Below are 22,388 nucleotides of genomic sequence, written 5' to 3'. Positions count from 1 at the left end.
TACAAAATCACTTCCTTCCGCTTGTCTTTGTTTCCTTCCGCTCATCTTTTCTTCCTTCCTTCCTTTTCGTCAACCTCTTGTCAGAACAAACCGGATCTGGCCTTCCATCCCCACCAGAAATTGCTTCTCGATTAGTCGCTCAGACTTGCCGTCGCCGGAGATACATACATGCATGAGAGAAAGAGCGGGAGAGAGAGTGAGAGAGAGAGAAGGTACGGCGTCTGATGTTGCTTGCATCGGATCGCTAATTCCTTCGAGGTGTACGCAGTGTGTGTACCTTGGTGATTACACGTGTGTGGGTGTATGTAGTATCTCCGGGCGTGAGTGCGTAGCCTACGATCTAATCTTTAATTTAATTGTCCTGTGCGTTCATTTTATCCAAATATTTAATCTTTCGTTATTGTTTGTTGTTGATACTTAAGGTGTTGGTGTGTTCAGGGGTTGTTTATTGTTGCCACCGTTGGGTTTGTCTTTTCGAGAATTATTGTGACATCGGTGTGTCGTGTAGTTATTGAAACACAGAATGAGGGAAGGTAAGTTTTCAAAGGATGTTTATGACATTTCCTCATGAAACAATCTTTTTTATTTAAGTCAATCGAATTAGTTGTACGTTTAGATAACTATGCTTGAATTATTTTACATCGGATTACGTGACATACAATAAGATGAAGATGATCAGAAATGCTATATGATTCTGTTATAAAAAGCTTTCAGATTTAAACCAAATCTCAATAATGTCCCAAGTGTCAAATTTTGAATGTTTTATCATTACCGCTAAAGAGTTTTTAAATAATTGTATTTCAAAATTTTTTTGCAAAACAATTTTAACGTCAAAAGTTGTGATTAATAGGGATTAAAAAAAAATTTTTATTAATTGTAAGTATGATTTACAAATATTCAAATTTCTATTTTCATTTTTAACAATATTTTCCGTACAGCAAATTTACCTATCGAGTTTCCCATCTAATAACTGGTATTTGCAAAACAATTAATTTGCACAGGAAATTTAAATCGGTACAGAAAATTAATAATGTTACGCTCAATTGAGTTGTTTAACTCAATCTGTACTCGAACGCAAGTTCCTAATGCTAGTCAAGTATAGCAGGGAATGATTCATAATCAGAGACCTCAAAAACTTCCTAGTATAGTTATTATTACCAGATTACAACAAATTTTTATATTTTTCTTCTTTTCTACAATTACGACTTTTCGTGTTCTCTTTAACATTTGCATGTCCAAAATTGTATACTAGAATTAAATAAGTATGGACGTTATATTTTTCTTCTGAGATCTGAAATCGTGACGTCATAGAAAAAAATGACGTAACAATATGGCTTCCGCAAGCAGATAGATTGTAAACAAGGCTTTACTTTTTAACCCTAAAAAGAGATTATTTTGCAATTTTAAGCAATTTTTGGATATATACCTATAAAATTACTCATCTTTTGAAAAGTGAATCAAAACAATTTTTTTAAATCAAAATTTTTTTATTAGTTACCTATAATATTGTACCTAATTTTAAATGTCATTCAAAATCAATTGTTTTCAACTTAAAAAATGTCTAATTTCGGCACCAGAATAATATTACTTCAAAAAACATAAACATCATCTAAAATTTGGTTGCAGCTAAGGTCTCTTTCACCGTAAAGCTTTTTAATTATATAACGTTTTCCGTATTTATAAATATATGTTGTGTTTAACCTTATGTAAATTGTGCGGTTACTTCGCGAAAATGTTAGTGAAATAAAATAGTTTAGTTTTAACAAAAATTTCTTATCACAAATGAAGATATTATTTCATCCACAAAGAGTACTTTAACGAAACGGGAAACTTTGGGTCTATAATGAAATGCGGTGAATACTCTGGAAATAAGGGATGGTAAAGTTTACAAAAAATATCAGAGAATATAAACTTTTGCGCTGTATAAAGAGAAGTTTTTTTCGAGGAAAGAGATGCGGTCCCCCTTCATTTCTCGAGAATATTTGCAATTAAAAAACGGTTGTGGCACCTCTGGGAGCCGTATTTAACTTTACTAACTAAGTTTTACCTTCGTCGACGGAACGCCCGAGGGATATGAGACGTCGTCAGGGCGATTCATATTTTTAGGGTCTACACCTGTACCTGTTGGCCGATTTCGACTACGTTCTTATAGTATTTGGTTTTCATTTTGTAGCTTAATCAACTTTTTCACAAATTTCGTTTGTGATAATTCAAAAAATGAAATATATGATTAACCGGAGGTTTTTGGGTGTCGTTGTTTACGAATCCGATGTCAGTTTTTCGATATTCAAAATGGCGTATAGGATTCAGTGTATATGAAGTTGACTGTCTATATAAGAAGGAAATACGAATAAGATTTATATTGTTTATTATAGTTTTATAGAAGCAATTGTTTTGCACTTAATATTTTGAATAGAAATTATCTAACACTTAAATCTCATTGAGAATAATATTGTACAGAGAGGACAATAAAAATGATTTTGTTCTGATATTTAAAGAAATATTATATAAACAGGAAACGTTAACATAAATTTATAAGTAGCGAATTCAAAAAATTTATTACAGCAAATTAAAAAAAACGAACAATCGCAATGAATTTTAAGGTTAATTTCGTTAAAGACAATTATAGTTAACTATACATATAAATGTTATATACATACTTAAATTGAGATAGTGGCTTATATGAGTAATAATAAATCACAGTTTGGTAATTTGCAGTAAATAAATAAATAACAATTAATAAATAAATATATAATAAATAGAAAAAGTAGCTGAGGAAATGAATTTTAGTTTATCAATAAAAAACCACATACAAATTTATTATCATTGTTTCCAATCGCCATTTGTCAGTCATACCGCACCCTGCTCTAGTGAAAATTTAGTGAAATTTTAGTTAAAATTAAAAGTTACTAAATTGACAATAAAAAAAAATAAAATTTGTACGACACTTTATAGAATATATATTTTCAGCCTGTGAGAATTTAGCTCTGAAATTACCAAAAATTTGTGGCTTTCCTTTTTGAGATTGCCTTTTCAATTGAATGAATTTTACATTTCAGATTTCACGATTCACGTTCTTTCGGAAATGAAATCCTCGGACTCGTTTTGGTATCGAATATAAAGTTGGAGGGCTCGAGAAACGTATGTCAAGGTTTGCCGCTTTTACAACGGAGAACCAAAACGCCAACATGTCCTATTTGGCTTTGGATTCAAACGCTTGGCAGGTAAGTTTTTTTAAAATTCATTTTTGAAGATTGATGAAAACAAATTTAAATTTTTATTCTCATGCGCAAAAGGTGTAACTATATATTACATGCACATATGAACGTCATTCTTGTTATTTATATATACTCTTTGCAAAAAAAGTATGTCAAGTCACTTCCATTAACCCCTCACTTTAATATCATTTGAAATATTACATTTTTGTTCAGTGCGTCGCAAAGCGAAAAATTTATTCTCGAAATTAAAGTTGTTCTATTAATATAAATCTGAATATCTAAATAAATTTACTATCTGTGGATATTTATAAAAATTTAACTGTAAGTTTGAAAAAAATTTGGATTTGGGGCATTTGGTCACGAAAATGAAATAAAAACAGGTATAAAACCAGTTTCGATACCTTTCGTGAACACTTTACTTCTTGAAGAATGTAAAAAAATAATTAACACCATAATTGCCTGTGACGATTAATTTTAAACAATGATAGATTTCTGAAAAATTTTTCAGGAGCGTAAAAAAATGTTTGACAATATTTCAGAACAGTCACTTAAGAGCATTTGAACCTTCGTGACGTCACAAATCATGGCGCATGGCACGCAAACTTCTCAGGTATGTGAAAAGCACAATTTTGAATATTTTTTAAAAAAACCTTTTGGAAAATGTTCAGAATAACATAGACTCTGTCTGTTATGTGCGGAAAATTCAAAATTTTGCGTTTAAAACGTTTTTTAAACAATGTTAAGGTCACAAATCATGGCGCATGACACGCAAACTTCTCAGGTATGTGAAAAACACAATTTTGAATATTTTTTAAAAAAACCTTTTGGAAAATGTTCAGAGAAACATAGACTATGTCTGTTATGTGCGAAAAATTCAAAATTTTGCGTATAAAACGTTTTTTAAACAATGTTTAAGTTGGTTGTCACAACTAAGGAAAAATACACGAATTGCTTATATGTAGGCATTGTTTAAAAAACGTTTTAAACGCAAAATTTTGAATTTTTCGCACATAACAGACATAGTCTATGTTTCTCTGAACATTTTCCAAAAGGTTTTTTTAAAAAATATTCAAAATTGTGTTTTTCACATACCTGAGAAGTTTGCGTGTCATGCGCCATGATTTGTGACCTTAACATTGTTTAAAAAACGTTTTAAACGCAAAATTTTGAATTTTCCGCACATAACAGACAAAGTCTATGTTATTCTGAACATTTTCCAAAAGGTTTTTTTAAAAAATATTCAAAATTGTGCTTTTCACATACCTGAGAAGTTTGCGTGTCATGCGCCATGATTTGTGACGTCACGAAGGTTCAAATGCTCTTAACTAAACAAAACTTAACACTTAATTTTGGAGCCTTTCAAAATTTTGCTGCCTCATTTCATGTCCTAGAGCCGATCCTGTTTTATAATTAAGCTACTTGCTATAGTTCGAAGTCACTTATATTAGGGTTTGTTTCACGTTGGCAAGTTGATGTAATCATCTTTGTCAAGGTATATCGAAGCCTGACGCATAATTGCAACTAATTGCATTATCCTTCCTCAGTGTACCCGCAAAGACAGTAAGGATTCGCTTCTCTTAAATCTTGCATGAATATTCATAAACAGTGAAAAGATGAACAAATTGATATGCAGTAACATTTTTTTTCTGTAACAATAACGTTTTTATAATTTAATTTTTTTACTGTAACAGTATTTTCAAATACGGGCAACTGAGAAAATCATTATTTTATTATTTAGTAAGCTAATAGGAACTAATAAGAAATAATACTCGTATAATCATAGGGAATTAAAATTTGAAGCTACATATACAGTCATCTGCTAAATGCAGATATTCGAGATGTCGGAGTATGAGCATAGTAAATACATTAATAATCGTGGATCAATCTCTAGCAATAGCACATGTTCTATACATGTAGCAGATTTCAACCATATACAAATCAACTAGAAACTAGAATACCAATCGTAATAAATCCTCTACTAATTCCCTCTATGGATGCAGCTATTACTGATCTAAATTAGTAACTGTTGATCCCTATTTTGTCTATATGAATATATGCAATGTGGATAGTGAATTCCCATCATCTGATAACGTATTAATATATATATAAAGCTCCGAAATAATGTCAGTAAATGTTTCTCGAAAACTGTTGATTTGAAAAATAACTAAAATTTGTTGATTACATATTTACCTGTACATGTTAAAAAAGATATCTCTTAAAAAAAAGATACAATTGGATCAAAAAGTGTCCGAATAGAATTAAATGCTAATAATATTTTAGAAAGTACCCAAACAAAAAATGATAAACCATTTCCGCTTCAGCTCTAATTTACCGTAAAATAGGAGAAAAAAGTTTAGAACGAATCATTTCTTCAAAAAAAAGTACTCGCATATGTTTCTAATTTTGGTGAACGAAAAATGACGCAGAGTAGGTTAAAGAATAAAAATTGAAATTGTTTAGGCTAAAAAAGTTTATGAATTACTGGGTCATGTTAGACACAGTATGGCGCGCATCAAGATCCCCTTCGGCAACTATATATACGAACCTACACGGGCCAACCGGAAACGTAAGACCTCGACCTTGTCATATAGGGGAAACGAAATTATCTAAACCCGAAGAAATTGGTCTGTTAGTGAATTTTACCTTCGTTTACGAATAATCACTAAAAGCGTAACTAAACAAGAGAAGAGACTAACAATTTTATTGTAATTCATCGTCAATAAAGATGTTGTCATCATAGTTAGCTAAAATTAATTTATTCCACCATCTCTTAAGATTTATTTTTGTTACTTGTTGCCAAGAATTTTGTAGTCTCCAATAGTAATTCTCTTAAAAGACATTTTCGATATAATTTTTTAATAGCCCCTTTGTCCATAGGTTAAAGAAGTCCGTTGACATTTGGAGGTAGAAATTTTACCTGCAGAAAAAATGTTGAAATAATCATAATTTCAATTGAATGCATTTCACTTAAATTCTACAGTACCTAAAATGTCTGGAATATTATCATTATTTCTACAATATTGCTGCATGTATTAGAATAAACGATTTAGAAAGATTCATAAATTAGTCACTTTATGATTCGGAGACTTTTTCTACATTGTATTGTGGCAAATCCGCTGAGATTTTAAATAATTAAATTTAGTAAAAAGAGAGTGGGTACGACTCAGACGAGATCTACAAAGTTGTCAGGTGTCCTTCCATTGAGCGTTGTGCGAGAGCAAATCAATGAGAGCAGAGCGAAAGCGAAAGAAAGAAAAATGTCGCTTGAGCGAATTTACCAGTACGATGATTATAATCATTGGTCAATCTCGATTAAATTTAATAATTGTTACGAAATATCTGTATTATACAATTTACTGTTCAGAGTTTAGATAATACATCTTTTTTTAACGTCTTTTAATATGATTCTTATTTTTCTAGAGGTAAAGTAATCTTGCGATTCTTTACATTATATGAATATATGTATTATATAAGAAATAAGGGGAAAGTGAATATGTCGTGTATTTGCACATTTTCCAATAAAGTGAAATCTGCCGCGTGGCAAAGTTGAGTGGAAGGTATGTCTTTGCCTGAAATAACAAGGGGGCACACGTCGAATTAATATATTTTGCTCCCACAGTATATATGTTTATAGAGCATCACCACAAATAGGCATAGCAACCGCACATAGGTTATACTATGCGTATGATCGAACTCTATATATTTCACTGCCGTGGGAGAGAATGACACTTGACTGCTACAAAAGATCCGTATTAGCAAACACTTCAATGTGTTCGGGTTAATAAAGTGGAAGTACCGAATCACAATTATTATATTGACGATTTCTGTCTCCCCTATTTACTGCAAATATATAAACTATACAAATTTCAATATCTTTTTTAAATTAAAGAATTTTAAAATTCCACATTTAAATGAAATTTTGAAATAAATAATTTTATAGCTCAAAATAAAACTGTTTAAAGAAAATAATATTTGTGTTGGAAATTACTAGAGAATATTAAAATCAGGGAGTTGAAAGAAATATGAAAGCGCATAGCAGATATTGTCTCAAAATTGTCGTTGTATCTTTGTTTAATGCATGATTCACTGTTTTGCATGTTAGATGAGAACAGTTGGTGGATACATCAAAAACCCGGCGCACTTCAAAGATGTTGGATCATGAACATATGAGGGAGGAGGAGGGCATACATACGAATACATGGTTTCGTTTGCGTGAACCTGTGTAATGGGAAGGAAGGAAAGGGTAGGGTGAAACGAAAACTAAATGATAGCTGAGTTAGTGTAATCGTGTGATGGTTTGCAAGGGAAATCCTCGTCGCGGAACTGACTGAAAATTGCAGGGGACGACAAATTGCATTTCGATTTCCATTTTGGTTTCAATTACTGTCACTACAACCCAGCTCCAGGATTAAAGAATTTTATTCTTTTCCTATTCAATGAATTTCAAATGCTGTAAAGTTTTAATAAATCTTTGAATCCAATCTTGTGCAAGAAGAACAATACCCTATCTCAAATAATTCTATTTTATTTTCATTCTTTAATTAGATCAGTTTTCTCGGAGAGATTAAAAGTACAAACATGAAAGACTGTTTTTTACATTACAATATGGTAATTAAAATACCCCTAATCAAATAAAAATTTAAAAACATCGATCCTTGGAATAAAATAACAGAGAAATGTTTGTTATTTATTGTCACAAAACAAGAAACGACGTAAACTGACTTTAGGAATTTGTTTATATAAGAGAGCTCGTGAATTAATAATATTATTCATATTTTTTTATGGAATTTATTAATTTAAAGTAATTTCTCTAGGTCAATAATTTTCCATATTTTTAGAGATGAAATTTTTGAAAAAAGATATATATTAGTGAGGATTCTGACGGATTTGAAATATGGTGTTTGAAATATTCCGTCCGTATTTTCCCGTGCATGGAGGAATTGTGTTGAATAAGTAATGTGACCAAGTCCACACTCGATTCTCCTGTTAGCGATATTCACATGTGCTACGTGACCTTTGTTTAATATAATGACAATGCATCGAGTTCGCGGTGGGTCGCTTCAATAGCTGCAGACACTTTGTAGGTGTGGTGTGTCCGAGACACCGTTTTCTATAATTCAAAAAGTAAATTCTGTTCCACAAACTATACACATGAGTTTAACTTCCCGCTTTTAATTGGCTCTTTAATTAATTTATAAAGGCAAACTGAAAATTCACAAATAATGGATATCAAATAATATAAGAAAATACAGAAAACTGCTATTTGATTATGATCAAAAAATTAATTAAAATCAAAGAAGAAAGAATAATAAATGTCAATGACTATCAAAAATTTTAATCAGCAATCTCGTTTTCTATTAGTTTCTTTTATCTCTTCTTGCAGACCGACGGAATTGACATTGGCTACGATATAGTATAAAACACTACACTAATGGAATTTAAATTCAAATGTCTCCCAAAGTGCTAATATTTTTGCAAATGCAATGTCAGCCTCAGAACAAAATTTAATATTTCTCTGTGTGAAGTAAAGGAAACTTGTGTAATGTATAAAAACAATGAAAAAATATCTGTATGTAAAGAGTTATGATAAACAGATAAACAATGAAAAAGAAAACTATGCAGGAGAAAAAAGAAAAGAGATGACGAGTATAGTAGGTGGGTTGGTCCATGCGATGACATTGTCCTTTGTTCTGCCCTTTTGCGGAAGACAGCGAGCAGTGAATATAATGTTTGCAGGCGCACAGAGAAATAATGACTAGTCCAGAGTTCAACTAATATTTGCTTCCAACTTTTAGAGATTTTTCTGGAGCATTCCTATTTACTTCGCCTTTGTCAGCCAAGCTACAAGTTGACAGGAGTACGAATTGGTTGTTATAAAAGTATGTTTCTTCTGACGGTATACACTACACACCCTTCAAGATGATTTTTTTTATATTCCATTGTTCTACCTTTTCTTTCCGTTGTATTTTTCAAGAAATACCTCCACTGTGTGTTTTTGGAGGAAAATTCTTTCAATTATTAACACGTTTTGTAATTTCAATGTTGTAACGTATTTTTACACTCAATAATTACTCTTAAGTTAAATCTCTAAATTTTACTGTAACAACTAAATATTTTTAGTACTAAAATCACTAAACTTTGACTAAATTGGATCTGGCAAATTCAATACAAAATGACTCGATATTTCGAACTTAATTTTATTATTGATAATTATTAAAAATCACTTATAGATATGCTCTGCATCGTTGAATGGACCGATGACGGAAAAACGAGTAATTGTAAACTGATTTGAACTTTAAATTAAACTGAATTTATAATAATTGAATTAAATAATATTGTAATTGGATTTTATTAATATGCGGCTGTAACTACAAAACTGTAACTTGAAATACATATACTTGAAAACTAAACATGTTGACTCGTTGAGGGCTGGATGGCAAATCTGAATAATATAATAAGCATTTTATTGTTTATTAGGATTATGAAGAATAATAGTAATTTTAGGACATAAGACATTACGATAGGTGAATGGAAAGCTTTTTATAGTAATAACCATTGATAACAGAGGCGCAGTGATCGCGGCATTTATGGTTTCGTACATTATGAACAAGCGTTGTTCCCAACCCTTCTAGATATGCGTTTCATGAATATGAGAATTTCACTGATTCAAATTTAGAGTGTATTTTATTAAAACATCGTCTATTAACGAAATATATAATTTAAAAAAAACGTATGACTATTTAAATAAATTTTTATGAAAATGTCAGTCAATGTCTGGAATAATAATAATAGGAGATGTAGGATAATGATAAGCCCATGTCAAGTGGGAGGTAAAGGGGGATTGATTTTGTAGCGGTATGAACAAGGCAAGTGGTCGACGAAATAGACAGACACTGGGGTAGAGAGAGTCTATTTCATGGTTAATTTGAGTAACTCGATTTCGGCACCACCATTACCGCTCGCCCTCAACGACCAGAACCGTTAAACTGGATACAGGGTGGCTTTGGTAACATCCCTTTTTGCTCCTTTCAACGATGCTAGACTCAGTAAGACCCCACAGAGAGGTCTACTGTAAATTCAACGACCTTTTAAGAGTAGTGAATAAAATCACTCAACTTAAGATTTCAATCTTCTTCTAAACTCCATCATTTTATGACAAGCAGTATTTTAATAATGTTGGATAATAATTTTAATCTTTAGAAAATATATGAAAAAGTAAATTCCGTAATCAATTTTAAAAAATTTAATTTCAATAAATTATCTCTTTTATCGCAACAATTATTTCGTGTTGAAATATTTAAAGTAAAATTTATACCGCTGAACACGAATATCGTGATGGATTTTTGATATTGACAATATTGATCCAGTACTGGTTTGCCGTTACTTATAGATAATATAGACGCAGTATTTTAGTGCTGCGCATGTTGTCAATATTGGCATATGAAAGCCTGCACTAGTTCTTCATTCAACATTTTTGAATAATAATTAATATTTACTTACTAATATATCACTGCATTTAACAAAACTTTTCCACGAAATAAAACTATCATCGCATGCTGCAATGCCGCGGATACGTGGTTTACATGCACGGACTTGCTAATCCTTAGCTGCGCAGCTAAAAATTAAACCTAATATACTTTTCATCAAATGTAGCAAATATCTATTAGCTGCAATAGCAAATAACTTTCTGTATCAGCTAAATTGTTAGCACAATTAAATTTATTAGAGAAGTGACTAGAGAGTTCTATCATATATAAGAATGCAACGTCGAGCGTCTTGGGTTTGTGATTCATGGATGATCAGGGTGATCCCATTGACAAATAAGAACGACGAAGGCCAACCTTTTTCTCATTAGCGGCTCTTTGAACTAAACCGCCTACGTTATGACAAACTAGATTAATTTTCTGTCCAAAGAGAGACCGCCTCTCTTTCTTCGATCGTTTATTATGAAATTACAACTGTCAGAGGATTCTTTATCGTTCACGAACCTTAACGAAGGGTTAGCAATAATCCCATAATGCACCTGTTCGAATGTTTCTCTTGTTATAAAATGTTTCATTGGAGACAATTCTTTTTTATTTAACTCTTAATGTATGATATTCTCTCTATTATAATTAAAAGCACTTTAAATTTTTTTTGGCTTCATTTTCCAATTAGAAATTTGGTTGATAAAATAATAAATAATTTTTCATATATGTAAAATAAAAATTTGCTTGAAAAATATTCAGAGGCTTTATGTGTTGAGAGTTAAAAGAGAGGGTGACTGGTGAAAGAGTTGAGAAAGAGAGTGGGTGACGGGGGGTTTATAACTCACGTCAGGCAGGTAATTAGCCGCTTTTGCCCAGCTGTAATGGACCCGCTAAGGCACCGAGCGAGACCCTTAACTTATTTAAATGAACCGGTAACCCATGTCCATGTCCAACGCGAGCCAGACACGAGACGATATAGAAAAACCATTTATAAACACTATTTCGGAGGCTTTACTTACTTTCTTTTCGTTTTATTACATTTCGGACATTGCATTGATGCACTAGAGATGTTCTTTTTTCAGTCAAGTAATTATTCCACATGATTTCAGGGGATAGATGGGGGTGCCATGATTCTCTGCAGATGTTGAGACAAAAGAAACCCGCAAACGGGAAGCGCAGGTGGAGCTGAATATTATTAATTTATTTAAATTCTTTATTTTTTTTTAACCGTGAAATATATTTCGATGCCGTTATCATTTTAATGAAGTTGAATTTTTAATAGATCCTAATCTCGAAATGCACCTGTTACACGAAAACTGATTTAGTAATATTAAACTTTTACTCATTCCATCTTTCAGGGAAAACGTTTTATTTACCTACTGAATAGTGATTAATTTAAAAAAAGTTTAAAAATAAAATTTTTTTAAAAATAACACCACCTTACCTATATTTCTGAATTGAATTGATATGAAATTGAACCTTGTGTATTTTGTGCAGTTCTCCTGTTCAAATTGTATTATTTGCTTCCAATTTTTTTTATGAATCCATCTCTGATTGAAGAGAACAATGTGTAGGTATACTGTAAATTTGGTAAAGCAATGAAATATTTGATTTGTTTTTGATGGAATGTAGAGTCAGGTCTAAAGGGCAGATATTGATTTTATGTTGAACTGTAAAAGTGTGATTTGAATTTTGATTGCGGACTGCGAGAGATCTCGTAACAGGATAGTGCACGCTTTGCCAAGCGCACAAGGACCCTTCAAGCAAAGCTTACTCGTCTAGAAAATTGAAGGAATATACGGTTTAAAGTGTTGAAACGACCAACAGACATCAATGCTTTCAAAAATCCACTTTCAATAGATAGGTACTTTTCACTCAATAATAATAATTTATTACTAGCGTCAATTTTGTTATTTATCTATCAAATTATTATGCAAACCAAAAATTATAAAATGATAAGAACTATTTTATTAAAAATAATATCAATTTTTGTTGATTGATATAATTTTCCATCGATGATATAAATTAGTTGACTTTTTAAATTATAAAGTAGGATGATAAATTGATATATTATTATTTTTTTGAATTTTAAATTCTCTAGTCAAAAGGAATTAATTTTGACACTGTAACGAAATTATTTATTATAAATTTATGAGACTTAAAAATTATTCAAAATTAAATATCGAGGAATTTGCGTGATAAAATCAGCCTTGAAGTTGATCTGAATCGAATTTTTTATTTTCATTTATTAGCTAATCTAACTATGCAAAAGAAAAGGAGTGAAAAAAAATATCGTGCCGCGTAGGCGTCACCAGGCATACACAAGAGTTTCTTCTAGGCTCTGATTACGATCTTCAGCGTACTATAATTTGATAATGATATGAAAGCACAGTTTTTATTATAAATACATGCTAATCTTTCTTTAGTCGTAACCTCGGATGACTATAATTTGAACCAAGTCAAAAATGGGTATTAAAACATCATGGCAGACGGTTTCCAGGTATTGGGAGGTTCATTTTAGCCTCTGTCAACTCAAACCACTTTAAACAATCCATTTCGCATATATGACATTTTTAATTCTTTCATTTTATTATTTTATTTTTTAAAAAGTTTATTTAACGATCAAACTAATTATTTTGTCAATATGCAAGGAAATTTACAATCAATATGCGTTTGCAAATGTTATCTGGAGTGCATTGTGATTTGTAGTTTCGTTAGTGAGATCGTTTGTGTATACTTGACGCGACAAAATGACTTGCATTTATAGCACTCATAAAAAGTCGATTGCCGGGTATCGCAAAGAAAATCACTCGCCACACGAAACCAAAAGATTACACATTTGATGAACCCTAATGGATACTTAAGATTGAACTTTTTTCAACAACAAAAACGCGGCAGATGTTTTCAATTCTTAAAAGAGTTAATTTTTTTTTTTTAACTTTTTCTATGATATTGTGGTGACAGCTGAATTAAAAGTGAAGGCATTTATGCAATTGGATGTAGTTGACAAAATTTTCTAGAAAATCAATCGTATTGGTAGAAATCGTTAGAAAACCCCTGAAAATCAGTTTTCCATTACTAGAGTAATTTAAGGATTCTTTTTTTACGATTTAATCTTTTGTATCTCCAAATTAAGAACAAAAATTTTCGTGCAAACTTTTTACAGATCCTTAAACAAACTTAAAAGGTGGATGAACTGACAAAATTAATGTATTTGGTTCACTGGTCGAAGATGTTGAGTATTCCAAACCAACTTTGCCCACCTTCTTTAGTCCTTCTGTTTCTTCGTGTTTTACTCTGAGCTCTCCTCGCCTTCATCACTTGTCCCTTTACCCTCTGATGCTTTTTCCCCCTTTCCTCATCTTGACTGTGGACTCTCCTCTCCTAATATCTCGTGGCTCCAATTAGTTCTGAACGTCGGTCTCGTAGCTATGTCCGTTTCTGCCGTTGCTTAGTTCATTCGCGAGCCTCAGCTTCATTAAGAAACGGTAATGCGTTTTGTTTTTCTTCTGCCGTACACCCAAAGAGGGAACGAGCTAGAGACTTTTAATAATTCCGCGCAGAGAGCTTCAGAGATTTATTATTTTCGGACTGAGCTGGATAAGTCCATATGGTTGATGCTCCCGTTGCCCCGGCGTATATTTTAAATCTTTTCTTTCTCTATCTCCTTGAGTTTTGGTCCTCGGAACTTCTGTCTTCCTGCACTGATGACCCACACTTATCATTTCCACCAATCACGATGTCTGAAATGCCCTCAAATTAACTGCCTTAATAGAAGTCCAAAGAAAAATGACATTTATTTAATGAAAAAAATACAACTACAGAAGTTATTTACCAATTGGAGTCTATATTTACCTAGTTGGCATTAAACATTTTCATATTTATTATATTGTCAATTGAAAATTAGCCCACATCGATTATTGTAATGCTTAAAAGAATCTCATACAACCAATATATGCACAGACTTTTTTGATTTAACGAGGTGTGGTGTCGGTTATGCCATAAATGGAATATCGAGACCGCTATAAACCAAACGGCCGAGTCAGTAAATTAGGAGCTGAGGCCTCTCGTAGGAAGCCCCTAAAAATACAATTAACGAGTCGTTTAACGGGTTCCGAAGAGGTCACTATCGTGTTAAGATTAACCTTCAGTACAAACAATAAGATTCAAATTTCTACAACAATCATTTTGTAAAAAATCGTATTCAGAACTTTTAATTTAAATGCTAAAATTCATTGTTTTAAATCTCGGCATAATAAAGAAAAAAGTTCTAATGTTTGATGAATAAAATTAAATATTAAATTTGTATAACTGATGCAAGAGTTTTCTCAATGTAAATAATATCTGATTCCAAACGAGTAATATACATTCATTACGATGTGTGATACATTTACTCTGACCATGGTGGAATTTATGTCCTCCGTTCAGAATTGTTTTTGAATAGGAGCAGAGGTAGTATAGTTTAGGTATAGGTATACCGCAATCCACGATAAATCATCTCGGGAATCTCTTGTTTAATGAGTTTTTAGTGGCGGTCCAAGCGACTGCAGCTCCGTTTATTTTTTAATCAAATCATTAACGCCGCTCTTTTTCCTTTGCTCTTCTGTCTGCGCCACCACCTTTTGTAATCGTCCTTGATACGCTCAACTTTCATGGAGATTTCTCTACACATGATGGGTCCTGCAAAACTAATTTTCTCGACAAAATATTTAATGTATTTTTAATGAAATCCTTTCATGGCGTTTGCTATATATATATATATATATTCTTTAACATAAGTAATTTTAGAAATTTTAAAAAAAGTTTGATTTAAAATAGACACAAAAAAAATTAAGCGATATATGAGTACTAGAGTGAAACTCATGACAAAATTCTATGCAATCAATCCAATAAAACTTCTGCAAAAGGGAATTTAGAAAAAAAAATACTTTAAATAATAGAGAACCAAAAGATGATTTAAAGAAGAAGAATCGCAAAAGAACACTAGAGGATCAACCAGGAGAAAAAAAATGAGAATCAAGAAATGGAAGAGTATCAAGATAATTAAAAGATAATCAAAAATTCAAATAGAGATTTTGCATTCTAATCTTTTAGTTAAATTTAATCGTTTCACAAAAGGATTTGAATAATAAAACAGAAATTGATATTAAAAGAATTTTATTAACTAAATCGAGTATTTAGAGAAATAAAAAATGCGTTATGACAAATTGAATTGTGAGAGTATTATGTTCGAGACATCCCTCATGTGGTTAAGAAGAAAAAGAAGAAGAAAAAGTGTGTTAGAGTGAGAACCCCGCGGGATACGACCCCTGTGGTGACCACACGACTCCTGTATAAGCATCTGTTTGGAAATCGCGCTTCTTATTTGCCAAAGGTCAAAACCTTTTGGTCAGAGTTTCTTTCACACCAAATAAAATGATGAATCTTGCTATTAGCCAGGTATTATTATGATATTGCTTATATTTATTACACTTTGTTTTAATGGTAATAAAATAAGATTAAAATCTACATAATGTAATTAAAAAATGGGTTAAATGATGATAATACGTGATGGGGAAATTTAGTGAAGGCGCGGCGTGACCGTTGAAGAAAGACGGATCTATTAAGGCTCCCTGGGTCTTGGTTGTAGTGTAGGGTTAACCCTGTAATTAACCGGTAGCTCTTTTACTCGCGAGAGAGCAAGTCCGACCGTTAAACGGTCTGCTTTTATTGGCCGCTTATTGGGTATTTTTGGCTCTTAGTGCCTCAAGCTTTGACGCCCTCGGCATTCGAAAAGCGGAAGTAGAGAAGTAAAATGCAGTACCGACACGAAAAAACTTCCTGAAGAGTGTGAATCACGGAATATATATTTTACAATGTGTTTAAATATTTCATTATAGCTTCGGAAGCAAAAATTCCTGATCAAGCATATGAGAAAAACAAATTCTAAAAAAACCTATTTATGATTTAAAAAATTTACAAGACCCTTAAAAAGACGCAATTATTACAGAGCGTATAAGAATAACTACGATGAATGTTTGAGTTTATAGATCAATGTTCAACCCTCAAAATCGATCCTATTTTGCTGGCGCTGTTAAGGTACTCAAGTCTAGTGATACTTGAGTAAAAACGAGCGAAACAAAAGTAAAGCTTACAGTATCATGATTTTAGGTTTGCACGTGTCCATAGCGATATTATTTTGCTTGCTAAGTGAAGTGCACTCGAAACGCGTTGTTTATTATCTGGCTCCATTAATTGTACTTTGAAACTTCTACCCTAATAGTCTTACATTTTTAAAATTTTAATTCAAAACTTTCAATAGCAGCAATTTGTAAATAAATTTTTATGGTGTTTAATTGAATTATAAAATTTAAGGTGTGATTTATGAATTTTTTTGTCTTTGTTTCGTTTAGTCTCTTTTTTTCTTGAAAAGTACGTAAACTACTACTTTCTAGCTCGATTAATATATATCCGTTGGAAGCTTAGATTATCCGTAATTAACGCCCTAACCATCACCTTTAAGAAATTGGATTATTTTTACGCCGCAACATTTCAATCAGGCCATCAACGTCCCCCCAAGCTATACCAAAAGATTGGACCCTGCAATTACTTTTCTAATTAAATCAATATCGCGCGTCAAAACAAGATTTGTCGATAGATTCTCATCGTAATTATTCATATATTTTTCTAGTGCACATTGAAATCATTTACTGTTTTCCAATCTTTATAATTTTTTCTAAAATACTATAACTGAAATCGACTTATTAAAGTCATCAAAATATCAACATTCCCAAGAGGAGCTAAAGGATTCCCAAATATCATCAAATTGGCGGTCTTTTTTGTCTTTGATAAATTCCACTTCAGACAAGAAAGTACTTGTTATTCACACCTGCATAGTGAACTGTTCTTTTACTGCAAGTTCATTGAAATATTACAATATGTATATTCTTAGCACTTGATAATCTAAAGCCTTCTTTGGACAATGCTTGTGGTGAACGCGTCGAACGTCCATATCGCCACGCCCTAGTTGCAGCTCTGACAGTTCATGTCGGGAATCGCGGTATTATAAGCGGCGTATCCTGACCATCATCCTTGTTTATGATCAGTAAAACGTGTTCGTTTCGCTGGGCACGATCTGGTGCTTTCTTTTCTTTATACTCACCTCACCCGGGTCCAGATTCAACCTTTCCGTTTCTTCACCTCTCACGTCGTTCCTTTTCTCTCGGGCAAACTCACGATACATAACATCGGCTATGTCCCTCTCAAGAAACCTAAAACTGATGGTTAATTATATTCGCCCCGCAACTTGGATGAACGAGAGCACGAAGGGTCTTTTTTAGTTTGCGCCACGTGCCGCCACGTGTCCGTTGCGCTACCACTGAAAAAGGAAACGAACCGACACCCTGTACTGGCCCATGAGGTACGTCCTCCTCTGTTATCGATAGCGAGAGCTCACATAAAAGGCACTCGTTTTCTTTGGCCTTCTGATTTCAAAAAGATTCACTATTATTTACTTAGGTTTTAGTCCTTCTCTTCTGATTGAAGACTTTGCTTTTGAATAAGAATATCATATCACTCTTTTAAATTGTAAAAGATTGTCATTTTTACTTTCATTTTAATAAAATTTTGATTACAATATATGAGAATATTTATATGCAACCTTAATGTTGAGAAATATTTTAACTAAACGAAATCTTAATTTTTTCGCACCTTTCCTTGATTATACTTTTTGCTCGGGGCTTTATAAAATGAAGGATAGCAACACAAAATCAAACGGATAAATGCCCGGTGTTCATATTACGTAGAGGAGCGCTAACTCAACTATTCAAAATATCTGTCCTGCAGCAAAATGCAATCATGACGCGTGGGATTTGGGACAGCTGTGCGCGTGCTGACGACGATTAACATGAATTATACGAAATGCCTTCGGACCAGCCGAAAGGTCCAACGGGGTTGGGCTATTGGGCATCAACCATGTTCGGCTTGTTTTGCCTTCCAGGCTGATGAAATGCTCAATGTTGCTGTTTTCGTGTTCATTCTATTTGGTTAAAATTTTTTATCCTTCATTTTTTTTCCAAATGTTCCTTTTCCTTAAATATCGTATTAGAAGTCAATAATTTAACTAAACACTCTTCTGAATTCATTATCATAATACTCTGCATTACTATTTTTACTAGGAAGCGGAAACATTGTTTTGTTTTAATTTTGTTTTCCTGGAAAAAAATATATATATAGCATTTCTTCCTTTGTTCAGAAATTGAATAAATTTTGCCATTTGGTTGAAAATAAATTACTAAATTTGTTTCTTCAGGCTTCTTCCATTTACGCCACTTATTTTTAGTTAATTTTAGCCATGATATTGTAAACGTGATAAAATTAAATTAATATGGAATTATAAAATATAGATAAAATAAAATTTTAAAAATGACAGATTGACTTCAACTAACTTCACAGGGTTTATTAATTACTTCCTCTTCGATTAGTGACAGAAACAATCATGTAAACGATGCACGAGATTTATAACCATCATCTTCAATCTCATATTCAATTTTTCTTCTGCAAACAGATGACAGATCTTAATTGACGATTTTATATCCATTAAAAGCTAATTGATATGAATATGCATACGCGTTGAAATGCATCATTGAGATAAATATTTATTTAAATATTTCATCTAAACTAGTTGAATACATAAGAATCGAAAAAAATAAAAGAAAAAAAAAGTTATAAAGAAATTTTGAATCCATTATGAAGTCAACATAGCCATTTGTCGTTAACTCTTCCTATGGCTTAACTCTTTTTATTTCCGGTGCTCGCACAGTACTTCCGATTGTTTAATATTAGATTGAAGGCACGGTTGAAAGTTTTAAACGTTAACGCGTTTTGCTGCCATAACTTTCTACCCTCGAGATTAAGTTACCATAACTAAATCCCGCATAGAACAAGGTGACGTTACCTGCTGGTAATCGCTTTTCCGAGACCTCTTCCTTTGCTGCCATTCATATATTTTGTCTTGCACGCCTCAGGTATTGAGATCAATATGCACCGGCAACTATTATAGTTACTGCTTTGCGATCCAAGATGAATCTATGTTCGTTAATTACAAGTCAGTAAATTACTTTTCTTTTTTTGAAAAAAGAAAAGCATATATATTGAGAGAAGAAATTGGAAAATGTGATTAATTACAATCATTATCAATTTTTAATTTATTTATGTTTACTGTCATTCACCCATATGTAAATTTTGAACTAATATGCTTCTTAGAATCGACTTATAATCTGAGAACTTATGAATGCTTTAGCATTTATTTTTAAAAATTATTTCTTCGTTATGTTCAAATAGAAATAGTGATCAGAGGAATTTTGAGATAGCGTAAATTGAAGTCAATAGGCGCCAAGTTGAAGAAAACATTTCGTCTCGTCTAGATGTTCGGCCAAGCAAGTAACTACCCTTTTATGAGTGCGAAGATACTGTGGACTTGAGGGTGGATCAAGTTGGTTGCAAAGGCGATAGCTTCGGGCTGATAGATGTTGGCTAATTATGTGGCCGAGAAGTCTTGGCCTCGAATGGTCAGAAAGAACAGCCCTTCCACACAGTCAACTCGCCCTTAGCCATGCGAATGTATATATATATGTCCTCCTGCATGAGGCGACCACCCATTGATATTAAACTCTATAGTGTTATATACAGCAACCCCAAAACCATCCTTCAATCATTTTCTTGGTCAATCCCCTCTTGAATAATAATAATAAATAGAAAAAAACGACACAATACCCAAAACCTCTTGTAGGTAATATGTTTAAATTTTAATGTCGTATACTTAGGGAACTGTAAACTATCTATCCTAATTTAATATTTCATTATCTATTGTTATTAAAAAATTTTACATAAAAATTATTTATTTATAATATAAATTTTTTTATATTTACAATAATAGCTGCAAATAATAAGCTTCGAATTAAATTTCCATTCGCCAAAATAGCACAGAAAAAAGCTGATAAAGAGAAAATCACAACACCTTAAACATTATTCAATGATAAAAAATCTTTACTTTGATTCTTATATTTTCCTTAATATTTATTTGCGAATATATTTTTGAAATTTATTTATGTAATATTTTGACAGCACAATTAAATTACATTCATTAAATTAAAAAGAAATAAAAGAAAAAATATTTTCTAACCTACAAAATTTTCTAATACATATATGCATTAAAATGCATGAATTTACAAAAATTTTCGAATTATAAAATTGCTACTTATCAACGATTATTATCAATTTTGTCAGTTTTTGATTTTAATCTCACTTATTGCTTTACTTTTTGAACTTTGACGGTATTATTTAGAAAGATCGCTGTTTTCTTTTCGTCGAAAATACTTGTCACATACATGTCCCGAAGTTGGCAACTACTGCTGGTGTCATATAAAGCGAGCATTAAAATTTAGAAAACAGTTTCACAACTTTATCAATTCTGAGTGATAGTGTCAAAATGCTCCCCTTTTTTTGACATTTTCGTCTGAAACAGATAATAAAATAAAGAGGATTAGATGTGAAAATTGAGTAATTTTATTTATAAAATTAAAAGTTACTATAAAGTTACTAAATTTTCACTAAAGCAGGGTGCGGTAGTTGATGAGAATTATGACAAATGACGAGTGGGGGTTTTTGGCTAGTGGGGACAATGGAAAACCCCAAATGCCCTCTTTTTGAAGAATCGCTAGTATAAATAAACTGTTGTTTCTAAAAAAATGAAAGCTGTGAATGACGTAAAAAGTGGTATATTTTCAATTCAGAAAAAAATTTGACAAAAAAAATTTATCGTTCTTTTATTACCTTCTTGTTTATGGGTGAAATAATAATTTATTAGTCGGCTGACTTGAGACTCGGGTTTCTGTTGATAATGGCATTTAGGTGGGTTGGGTGTATACTATAAACGCTAATTGCTAGGTCAGCTCTTGACTGTCTTGTTGTGTCTTGATTAATAGGTGTCAAAGTAAGTGGATTGTCCTAGAAAAGTAGTCAAGTTAAATTGGTTGCTGTGCGAATATTGATCTAATCGAAATCGTATATGACGCGCATAAGAAATAGTATATAACCTACGCCATGCGCAGTTTTATAATGCCTTCCAGCGTAAACTTTGTAAATGTTATCATCATCACTGTTATGTTCTAAGATTATAAATTTATAAACATAATTCGTTTATCGTTGCTAACTTTTGAAATACGTCAATAAGCCGCTGTTGCCTCAAAGCGTCCTAGTTTCCCCTTAAATAAAAATTTTGTTAAATGTGAATTTGAACAAATGGCACTCCTATCACATGGAAATCAGGAATCTTTATAGTTAAATATTTTTTCAGTGTTCTTTGATGTAAATTCCTTGAAGGTTTTAAGTAGATGTCAGGTGATTATTTTCAATTAAATGAAGGGATCATTAGTGTTCGATAGATTATTTCTCGAAGTAGAATAATAGAATATTACGATTTTACAAATTCACGATATGACCTTGAATACTGCAAGCAAGAATTGAGGCAATCGCGATGCTCGAAAGTCTCGAACGTGGAGGCGTTCGTTCGGTGGTACTGGCCCTGTAATTGGGCCCAAAACTTTTAGCTCCGCTCGGCCGAGCAAAGATTATACACCCGCATGTCCGGAGGGCCTACGGTCAAACGTTCTTGTGTGATATATTATGCTGCAGATACCTGTATCTGATTCACGAGGTGAAA

The 22,388-nt window shown here is 32.2% G+C and overlaps 1 protein-coding gene across 6 annotated transcripts in view; it reads left to right on the top strand.

Moving 5' to 3' along the window:
- LOC127290759 (transcription factor AP-2-epsilon) overlaps positions 1 to 22,388 on the top strand; it is a 132,911-nt gene that overhangs the window by 119 nt on the left and 110,404 nt on the right. The window contains exons 1-3 of one of the 6 annotated variants that reach the window (XM_051319591.1): positions 3 to 212; positions 423 to 533; positions 3,060 to 3,224. In XM_051319591.1, the coding sequence (XP_051175548.1) occupies positions 3,144 to 3,224 (81 nt within the window). In that variant the 5' untranslated portion in view covers positions 3 to 212; positions 423 to 533; positions 3,060 to 3,143. Of the gene's footprint in view, position 1; positions 534 to 3,059; positions 3,225 to 22,388 lie in introns of those variants that run through there. The other 5 variants (XM_051319584.1, XM_051319576.1, XM_051319609.1 and 2 more) reach the window with 5 other exon arrangements.

The sequence above is a fragment of the Leptopilina boulardi genome, unplaced genomic scaffold (assembly GCF_019393585.1).
Source record: "Leptopilina boulardi isolate dan_hultmark-lab unplaced genomic scaffold, ZJU_Lbou_2.1 LbouV2_123, whole genome shotgun sequence".
NCBI classification, from domain to species: domain Eukaryota; kingdom Metazoa; phylum Arthropoda; class Insecta; order Hymenoptera; family Figitidae; genus Leptopilina; species Leptopilina boulardi.
This window is presented reverse-complemented; position numbering and strand designations above follow the sequence as displayed.